The sequence below is a fragment of the Mchenga conophoros genome, linkage group LG3 (assembly GCF_057382185.1).
Source record: "Mchenga conophoros isolate Kocher_MC1m ecotype Shallow Benthic linkage group LG3, M_conophoros_male_GT1.1, whole genome shotgun sequence".
Lineage (NCBI taxonomy): Eukaryota > Metazoa > Chordata > Actinopteri > Cichliformes > Cichlidae > Mchenga > Mchenga conophoros.
The window spans coordinates 49,324,998-49,335,980 of record NC_140528.1 but is presented as its reverse complement, the minus strand read 5'-3'; the positions used below and the strand labels follow the sequence as shown (position 1 = coordinate 49,335,980).

General features: G+C 36.5%; 1 protein-coding gene across 1 annotated transcript; it reads right to left on the bottom strand.

The window, feature by feature from the left end:
* Window positions 1-1,176: 1,176 nt before the first annotated feature.
* LOC146579174 (lactose-binding lectin l-2-like) lies at window positions 1,177-5,325 on the bottom strand. Its single transcript, XM_085269492.1, has 9 exons — window positions 5,265-5,325; window positions 5,062-5,088; window positions 4,908-4,946; window positions 2,973-2,999; window positions 2,818-2,862; window positions 2,580-2,686; window positions 2,368-2,502; window positions 2,171-2,279; window positions 1,177-1,482 (listed from the first exon to the last, which is right to left on the bottom strand). The coding sequence occupies exons 1-9, from the start codon at window positions 5,323-5,325 to the stop codon at window positions 1,406-1,408; spliced, it is 627 nt and encodes a 208-aa protein (XP_085125618.1). The 3' UTR covers window positions 1,177-1,405.
* Between the last annotated feature and the right edge of the window lie 5,658 nt (window positions 5,326-10,983).

Below are 10,983 nucleotides of genomic sequence, written 5' to 3'. Positions count from 1 at the left end.
CTAGATGCTGAAGTACCATGACCAAAGCTTGACATCTGAACCACAAAAACCTTTTCAGATCGTTCTAGCCTTACTGATTACAGAATTTCTTGGAGGTTTAAATGTTAAAGTGCTAAAGTCACACATTATAGATTTAAATAAAAGTGAAAAAAAAATGGTTTGAAGGTTACAAAACTCAGTTCACAACTAGACTTTCTGATTTACAAGTACAAAATATTTATGACCACAATTTGAGCCCATAGCTTTTCTACTAGTAGGGGCGACTATGCAGAAATATGCTGACAGTCTGAGGAATTTTTCGGACATTTTCTCACAAAGTCAAAGACATTTTTCAAATTGAAAAGGAAAAAAAAGAACTTGTGAATTCCATCAGAGCTCTGAGTGTAAGGATTGTTTCATATGGCAATTTATTGTGAAAGCTTATTTTTTTTAAATGCCCTGTATTTGTATAGTGGAAGTGTCTTGCCCAAGGACACAACGACTTACCTAGTAATTGCTTAGGCTGCTACGATACTTAAAGTTATTTACAGAAGAATTTGCATCTGTTTCCCAGGAAAACACTTCAAAATTAAATGAGATTAAGTGAATCCATAATATGGCTCACACCCCAGAAAGTACAGGGTACTTACAGTGCACTTGTTTCATTGTTTCCTGCAGAAACCTGACTTGTTGCCTGCAAATTGCCTGTAAGTACAGGGTACTTGTGCTTTATTTGAGCGTCAAGTTATAAAGTGTTACCCTGATATGTTCTCTGTCAACCATCGACTCTTTATAAATTTAAGGAACAAACTTAAAGATAAGACTGCAACTTAACCAAATATATTTTAAATGGATAATTCAGATAATTAAGAGCAATGAGTTTTCAGTGAGTTTACAATACTTTAGTCAGACTGCAGCCTATTCTGGTGTCTACCATTGACTTTCCTTATCTTAACCCAGACATGCTGCAGTTTGGAGGAACATCTCTGTAACCAGCAGGGTCGGTAGCCATGCCTCCACCCTGCTGGCTGTCAGAAGAACATGATTGACAGTTTCTATGTCACCATGAATAAAAATCTCATCCCATGGAAGGCACAGCTCCTTCGGGGCATTTGGACATGAATTTTAAAAAAAAACAGAAGTATTCAATTGCTTATGGTAGGGTGATTAACACATCACAGAGGAAATTTCTTTCAATGCTAATAGTTTTAATTTAAGAATGAAATACAGTTCACTCTACAAAGTAAAGGTCTACAGAAAGCTTTCTTTTAATCGTACAGAAAATTCAGCTCCAGTTCATTGCACATGATGCCTGATTGCTTGCATCATAGCGATGGTGTGGAAATACAGAGAAAGAAACAGCATTGAGAAAGAAAAACACAGATCTTTGTGCTTTTTACTGATGCATTATAGAGTTGATTCACAATTACATAATAATGTTTCCACAGATAGACGGGAGCTCAGTTTCACAGTCCATGCTCTCTAAGCATCCACTCTTTTCCTCTGCAAGAAAACCAAAATAAAACACAAAAATCACACTCAGTCAGTGCTACTCAGACTAAAAAGGTTTCCAACATGGGGTGACAATATTTAGCAAATAAGTGTAATTTTAGTTTGTTCAGTACTAACTGTGAAATTACAGTATTTGTAAATGGTAATGGTATTTACATTAAAGGGTATTTGTCAAGAAGACTGACACAAACAGTGATTAGCTGTTTTACTTCCTGATTCACAGCCATTTATGTTACTCAATTCAGTGTTCTGTGCCTATATATAAATGTCCCTGTCTTTTTAATCTGTTTCACCCACCATGTTTGTACACAATACTTACAGTTATTTTTTGTACCGCACAATTAACATCTTAGTGAGTGGACAACATTAATCCACATATTAATAACCCAGTACATAGAAGTTTTGAACATAACATGATAGCTTTGTGTAACTTCAGAACACTGTATTTTTTTTTTTTATTTCTAAAATCTCAATTATTTAATGATGCATCACTGGGAACACAAACTGTAAATATTCTAGGATAAAAAACAATGCTCAGTGCAATAATAAGAAAAGAAAAATATACTTTAATACATACTTTTAAAACACTTGATAGAGTAGTAATGAGTTTGAAGTGATAATCAAAATAAATGAATCCAAATAAGATTGTTTTGTTTTTTTAAACACTTGACAGACTTACCAGTAAAAGTTATTTGCAAACAGTGGTGCTCATCTTCGACTGTGTCTCCATTACAAAAGTCAGCAAAAGCAGACATTCCCAAATAATCACTCCAGGACCAAGAAGGATTCTGTTAAAGCAAAATAAAATATTATATAAATTCATATTCATAAAAAAAAACAATTGTTTCTCAAAATCTTAGACATCATGCTATTTACCCCTGGACTATTATGGCCTCCAACCCAAAATTCTCCATGATCATGTCCAGCACGCTTCAGCTCCGCTTGAATCTCATAAGCTTGAAAGTCATCATACACAGATGCAAGCTGTCCTCCATGAGAGTGACAGTTATTCTACGATGGAGATAAACAGCATGGAGTGACCAAGAAAATGTAAGATTTATTAATAGGAAAAAAGTCATCCTTGTTACCTGAGCATCGTCCCAGGTCATGTTTTCTGGAACAAAGATGAGGCACTGTTGACTGTGCATACTCCATCCATCTGGGCAAGATGGATGCCAGCCCCCAAATGAGTCATCTGCAAACAAATAACAAATAAAGAAGAAAGCATGAAACTGAGTCTGCAGTGCAGATTTTCCTTATGTTCAAATTTAATTTTAAAGAAGGAAAAAATAAAATAAATTCATATACTCCAATAACTATACCCACCTTCTGTAGATGGGGGTGCTGGTGGTGTTACCCAAAAGTCTGCATCTACAAGAGTTAAAATGTTTTTTAGTCGCAATTAATTTTTTAGGGTAATAAATGTATTTATTAGTGGATCAAAAAAAATATTCTCATTAAAAGACAACTTTTAGATTCACCTGGCACAATTGTTTCCTCTGGAAGAGCTGCAAAGACAGTTTGAACCACAGATATTTTTTAGTGTATCATTGCTGTGGTGTCATTGATTACCTTCTACGTTCTACAACATTAAAAAGAAATACAAAATACAGGTAAATTACAGAAGTGAAGAGATACTAGCAAAATGTAAACTAAGAAATAAAAATGTTACCTAGCATGTCCTTATATACAGTATAATCACTGTATGATTACATAAGCTTATGATGTGTATTATATGACCTTATTGTACAATATTTTTTTAAACAACTAAATAAAGAAGAAAGTATGAAACTGAGTGTACAGTTGTGGCCAAAAGTTTTGAGAATGACACAAATATTAGTTTTCAAAAAGTTTGCTGCTTCAGTGTTTTTAGATCTTTGTTTCAGTTGTTTCTGTGATGTATAGAAGTATAATTACAAGCACTTCATGAGTTTCAAATGTTTTTTATTGAGAATTACATCATGTTTATGCAAAGAGTCAGTATTTGCAGTGTTGGCCCTTCTTTTTGAAGACCTCTGCAGTTGTCAATTAACTTCTGTGCCAAATCCTGACTGATGGCAACCCATCCTGTCATAATCACTTCTTGGAGTTTGTCAGAATTAGTGGGTTTTTGTTTGTCCACCTTGAGGTTTGGCCACAGGTTCTCAATTGGACTGAGGTCTGGGGAATTTCCAGGCCATGGACCCAAAATTATTTGTTCCCTGAGCTACTTACGTATCACTTTGGCCTTATGGCACGGTGCTCCATCATGCTGGAAAAGGCATTGTTCTTCATCAAACTGTTCTTGGATGGTTGGAAGAAGTTGCTGTTGGAGGGTGTTTTGGTACTATTCTTTATTCATTCCTGTTTTTTGGCATAATTGTGAGTGAGCCCACTCCCTTGGATGAGAAGCAACCCCACACATGAATGGTCGCAGGATGCTTTACTGTTGGCATGACACAGGACTGATGGTAGCACTCACCTTTTCTTCTCTGGACAGGCCTTTTTCCAGATGTCCCAAACATCAGAGAAAATGACTTTGCCCCAGTCCTCAGCAGTCCACTCGCTGTACATTTGCAGACTATCAGTTTGTCCGTGGTGGGTTTTTTTGGGAGAGAAGTGGCTTCTTTGCTGCCCTTCTTGACACCAGTCCATCTTCCAAAAATCTTTGCCTCACTGTGCGTGCAGATGGACTCACACCTGCCTGCTACCATTCCTGAGCAAGCTCTGCACTGGTGGCACTCTGATACCGCAGCTGAATCATCTTTAGGAGACGATCCTGGTGTTTGCTGGACTTTCTTGAGCGCCCTGAATCCGTCTTCACAAGAATTGATCCGCTTTCCTTCAAGTTCTTGATGATGTGATAAATGGTTGATTTAGGTGCAGTCTTAGTAGCAAAAACATCCTTGCCTGTGAAGCCCTTTTTATGCAACGCAATGATGGCTACGTGTGTTTCCTTGCAGGTCACCATGTTTAATAGGAAGAACAACGATTTCAAGCATCACCCTCCTTTTAATACATGCAGTCTGTTATTCTAACTCAGTCAGCATAACATAATGATCTCCAGCCTTGTGCTTGTCAACATTCTCACCTGAGTTGATGAGAACATTATTAAAATGATCTCAGCAGGTCCCTTTATGGCATGAAATGCTGAATGATGAAATGCAGTGGAAATTGAATTTTTGAGATTAAGTTCATTTTCATGGCAAATAAGGATTTTGCAATTCATCTGATCACTCTCCAAAACATTCTACTGTAGAGTATATGGATATAAAAACTGAAGCAGCAAACTTTGTGAAAACAAGTATTTCTGTCATTCTCAAAACTTTTGGCCACGACTGTACAGTATAGATTTTTCTTATGCTCAACTTCAATTTTAAAGAATGAAAAAAATAAAATAGAATAAAAGAAAATCACATACTCCAATAAGTACTCACCTTCTGTAGATGGTGGCGGTGTCCCCCAATTGTCTACATCTGCATGAGTTAAAATGTTCTTTGGTTCCAATTAATTTTGTAGTGCAATAACTTCCATTATTTATTAATGTATTGAAAAAATATATTCTCATTAAAAGACAACTTTTAGATTCACCTGGCATGATTGTTTCCTCTGGAAGAGCTGCAAAGACAGTTTGAAAGACGTTTTATTTGAAACACAATTCTTTTTTGTGAAAAATCTAAGATATTCCATTCTCTGGTCATGTGTTGCATGTATATTCTGTATCTGCAGAGTATATATGTATATTATAAAGTAGATAAAGTGAGAGGAAAAAAATACTTGTTTTAAATACTCACATAGACTGTGTGTGAAAGTCATCATGACACACACATGAAGAAACACAGTCAGCATCTTCATGGTGCAGAAATGAAATCTGATGATAACGTTTGAAAAACATATTAGGAAATGTTACTTTTGCAGTCAGCTCATAATGCTGTACTGATATTTAATAGATAACTACTAATTATTCATTAATAATGAAGAAATAAATCGACTGTAAAATTACCTTTTGTTTGTCCTTATCAGTGTCAGTTTGCCTGTGTTGAGCAACTGTATGCAGCTTCAAGTCAGAAAGAAATGACTAATTCAAACACGATCAAGAGCTTTTATTGGCCTGATAACACCCTCATCCTTGTCCAATGAATTATTTTTGTTCTGGAGGCAGCTCACCTGACCTGCCACCAGAACAAATAAGGTAAACTTTATAACGTTCATGTGTATTCAAGGCAGTGGATATATAAACTAAAGCAAATAATCATTGTAACGTGGTACTTTAACCTCCAAACACCCGAAATCTTTCATGGCATGCATTTTTAACTTCCAGTGTTGGGTGTAATGCGTTACTAAGTAACGCGTTACTGTAATTAAATTACTTTTCCACTGAAAAAGTAGAGTAACTAATTACTGTTCATTTTTAGGTATTTTAATTAGTTACTTACAATGCACTTGCGTTACATTGTAAAATAATTAAACTCGCTGAATATCATTATTTAGTTTCAATGATTTATCTTCTAAATGTAGAAGTAAACTCTGCCGCTTTAACATCGCTGTAGTGCAGCTGTACGTCATTTCGCGCCAGTTTGCTGCATAGTCGTATTCTAAAGCGGAAGATGTCGGACTCGGCTGAAGCGAGTGTCTGTGTTTTGAAATGGACATATTCCCGTCTCTTCACTTTTCTGAAACAAGCAGACACGAACATTACAGTAATATGTAAGCTATGTCCTGGGGACAAAAAACTATCGTCTGCTGTTAATAGCACGAGTAATCTACTGAAGCGCCTGACACGACAGCATAGACGAACACTTCTGAGTGATCCTTGTTCATCATCCGTGGATAACACCGCGGCAACTCCTGCTAAGCAGACAAAACGTGATTTTTACTTCAGCAGCACAGAAAGCGTCTGAAGGTGATCTTAAAAAAATAATTGCAGGCTACATTGTGGAAGAGATGCTACCGCTGCGTACTGTAGAGTCTACGTCTTTAAAAATATTATTTATTATTTAAAGAGTTTAATTTCTATTGTTTGCCCACTCAAGGTTTATAGGGATTTTAAGAAGTATTTAGTTAAATTACTTTTTTAGTAATTAACCCTCTGAGTTCGCCGGACGCACCGGCGCGTCAAAATCACATGACCAATTTAAGACGACACAACATGCAGCATGTCAGAGTCTCCATTTCAACTTGGGTTGAAAGTGCGGACTTCAAACTAAATACCAGTTTTTGAATTGTGTTGATGGGCCACGTAAAACCAGAGTTATAAAATAAAAAATACACGCAATGTTTTTTTTCTGAACAAAACAGTGGTGTTTACAGCGGGAAGAACGGTAAAAACTGCGTTTTCTACAGACAGCGCTAGCAAACACTCTCCGCTTGCGAGTGAAAAAAGCAAAAACACCCCTTCCCTATTGGTGTGAGTTTACCATGTAAGCCAATCAAAGAAATGATAAGGCAACATGTGACATTTGGTTGTTTAGGGAGAAGGGGAAGTTTTTAGGAGTGACACTCGCAACGGAAAGCGGGCGAGCGAAAGACAGAGAGAGAGAGTGAGTTTTCATATGTGAGACATTAGTGACGTTTAGCATGTTTGGAGGCTGTAGCTAGTGTGTTGTGTAGTTATTGTCTTGTATTGTGTGTCAGTTATACTGCTGAATTTCATATTTGCTCTAAAAAAGCCATCAAAGGCAGATTCCAGTGTAAACGCTGTTCTGTCAGACCTGCAGGTTTTAGGCCTGTGGTGTTCTCCTCTGTCTTATACTGAGCACAAACTACATTTTTGGACTGGCACAAATAATTTGTGTGCCTTCTTATTTGATGCAGCACACCTGATTGTTCTGTAAATAGATTTAAATGGTTATATAAAAAACGCCTGAGGCCTTGGCTGCATTTTTAGGTAAATAGTACCATATAACTTTGTTGTTTGCAAAACTTGTGCATAATTTTTAGAAATGTACAATTTCTATTTGTATTTCAAGTTATGAAAATGATTCGTTAAATATGTTTGTGGGTTATACAGTAAAAAATATAACTTTTTTCTACTCGGATTTTGAATTTTTTGTCTTAATTTAGATCAACTGTGCTAATATAGTATACCAAAATGAAAGAATAACTCAAATTTCAGATATTTGAGGTTGTGCTGAAAATAATGATACCAAACAAGGCAAGAAAAACACATTTTAAAGGTGAAACATAGAGGTCAAATCAAAAGTAGTCAAAAACGGCCAATTATACCCTGGACCCAGGAGGGTTGAGTTACTTTTCTGACACAGTAATTAGATAAGTATTTTAAATACAATATTGACTAAGTAATTAGTAATTAATTACTTTTTTAAAGTAACTTACCCAACACTGTTAATTTATCTTTGATATTTGAGCATATTGGGACCCAGTGAATGTAAAAACAAAGAATTACCAGATTTCTTTCTTTTTTTACCTGATTTTTGTTCCTAAGAAAAAATGACAGCCACATATGAGGATATTTGTTTAAAATTTCAATAGAACAGTAGCAGTATAATGTCCTCGTAAGCAGTGTTGGTCAAGTTACTTTAAAAAAGTAATCAGTAACTAATTACTGATTACTTCCCCCAAAAAGTAATCTTGTTACTTTACTGATCACTTATTTTCAAAAGTAATTAATTACTTAGTTACTTAGTTACTTTTTAAAAACACGATTTATAACCTGAATAGGTAATAAAGCGAAAGATCTTTCAGCCCAATTCTACTTTTTCTGCATAATCTCTTTTTAACTTGTTTTATTAGTTTTAATCTTTTAACTTTATGCATCAAGCAAAAATGTAATTATATGCAACATTCTCTGACTGGAAGAAATTTGTTTAAAATTTAAACCTATTTTCTGCACATTCCAGCACATAAAATAAAATATTTTTTGTGTTTACACTCACTCTTTCAAATAGATGCAAGTAAAACACAGCAGAAAATAAATAAAATCAAAGACTCAGCTGTCCCGTTGCTCTATTTTCACCTGTAAAGCAGGAGTGGGGAAGGCGGAGGTTTGCGCTGGTGCAGGTGTGCCACAGCGATCAGTGGAAGAATCCACGAGTTTCTCTGTGAACTTCCCATTACGTCGTAGTGCACTTGGTGCTTGCTCTGAAGTTTAGGGGGTTTTTTTTCGTTATAAAAAGAAGTTTTCTTCCCACGCACAACGGACACTAATGTTTTTGTCACTTTTTATGAAATCAAACTCAAAATAAGGTCAGTACTTCCATTGTTGATCTGCACACAGCTGTTGTCACGAACGTCGCACTCGCTTACGTCATTGTCATGAGACATTCTCGCAAAAAACTCACGGTTTTAGTAACGCAGTAACTCAGCGTTCCTACGGGAAAGTAACAGTAATCTAATTACCTTTTTTGCAATAGTAATCCCTTACTTTACTTGTTACTTGAAAAAAGTAAAAAGTAATCGGATTACAGTAACGCGCATCTCTGCTTGTAAGTGGATATCAGACCCTTGTAGAGCAAAATTGATTATTTTGGTCTAAATAACACAGAATGTGATGTCCACATAGGTGGACGCCAGGTCCTAGAGAGTTAATACTCCTCTGTTTTATTATGGAGGAGGAGCTAACCCAACTGCAAGCAGAAAATCGGCAGATGCTACAAGAGCGAGAACCTGATCAACCTGGGACCAGCACTGCTTCCACCAATCTGTCTACTCATAGGTATTCCTCTGCTTCAGTTCCAATAACAGAGAGTGATCTACCTGCCTCATGAAAGGAAGTGCTCATTGTTCAGAGGTAAGACTGTATAAGTATCGTTGAGTGGGTTGAAGAAGTTTAGGCTTAAGGGCATGACCAGTCGAACAAGCCCTTTTCATTTATCATCATCTAGGAGACACTTAAGAGATTAAGTATTGACTTTAAAAGGAAAAAGAAAATCCAGAAAAGATTCCGACTATTTTACAGGAATTGTATGGGTGTACTAAGTCATATGTATCTTTCTTTTCAAGACAAAAACGGGAAGTAGAACCATTGCAGGAATTTTCACATGCTCTTATCTTTCTAATGGATGGAGCTGTAAAACAGTCCCCTCATACTCTGCTGAAAAAAAAGCCTGTTTATCACAGAATTGATTTCTGTGATAAACAGGAAGCCAATGAAGAGAGGACAGGATAGTTGAGATATGTTCATGCCTGTGTGTACCAGGCCAGCAACATTGAACAAGCTGAAGACATGAGATGGATGCTTGGCTGTCTGCAGTATAAGGTGCATTGCAATATTCAAGCCAAGTTGAGATAAAGGCGTGTATTATTTCCTTCAAATCATGCCTTGACAAAACTGGTTTAATCTTTGCTATTTGCCTAAACTGGAAAAGGATTTTCTTCAACACAGAACTGATTTGTTTATTCAGTTTAAAATCCAAGTCCATAATGACTCCCAGATTTGTGACATGCTGTTTGACCTAAGCCAACCATAATTAATAACTGGGTTGCATGAGATATTATTAGGCCAAAGTATAATTACCTCTGTTTTGCTTTCATTCAAGCTCAAAAGGTTCAGAGCCATCTAAGCCATGACATCTTCAAAACAGTTTAAAAGGAATTGGATGGAGCCTGGACTATTAGGTGCTAAAGGCAAGTAAATATGGCATAGATCTGTGTAGCAGTGACAGGATATTTTGTGTTTTCTAAGAATAGAGTCCAAAGGGAACAAGTACAATGAAAAAAGAAGAGGACCAAAGATTGAGCCCTCAGGCACCCCACAAGAACACTGGGCGGACGTTGACAAACATCTTTCAACATAAACACTAAACATTCTGTCACTCAGATAGTAATGAAGCTAATCAGGTGCTGCACCTTTAATGCCAACCCAGTGTTCCAAATGGGAGATGAGAATAATGTGGTCACAGTATCAAATGCTGCAGTAAGATCTAAAAGCACAAGAATCACAGAGCTTCCAGGATCATTTGCTAGAAGGATGTCATTAAAAACCTTTAAAAATGCTGTTTCCGTGGAATGTAGATGCAACCAGACTGAAAAACCTCATTAATACCATTAGTATTCAAAATCGCATTCAGTTGGATAAAAACTATTTTTTCCAATAGCTTTGAAAGGAATGGGAGTTTTGAGATTGAGATTGTTGATTGAGATTTGAGAAAATTGAGCAACCTGGGGCCCGTTCTTCGTACCTCGCTAAGTAAGTTAGCTGGATTAGATTGTTGACGATTTCGCGTGATCTTGGATCGTTCGGTTCCCCGAAGCTCATCCGGGACTTGCTGTCATAGCAACAGAGCCGTAAGCGTAAACCTGCTCGGGACCAGGTTTACTTTATGTAAACAGGATTAGATCGCGGCCACGCAGGTATGTCCGCTTCATTTATACGAAAGCAACAGCGATATTCCACCACTGTTTCACCATAAATAAATAACATCAATGTAACTAAAGATAATGCAGCACTTGATCCTTGTATTGATGTCACACAGATACATACAGGTCATTTCCTAAAAAAGGGAAATGTACTATTAACATTCTATTACATGTACATGTACATTACTTCTTGAG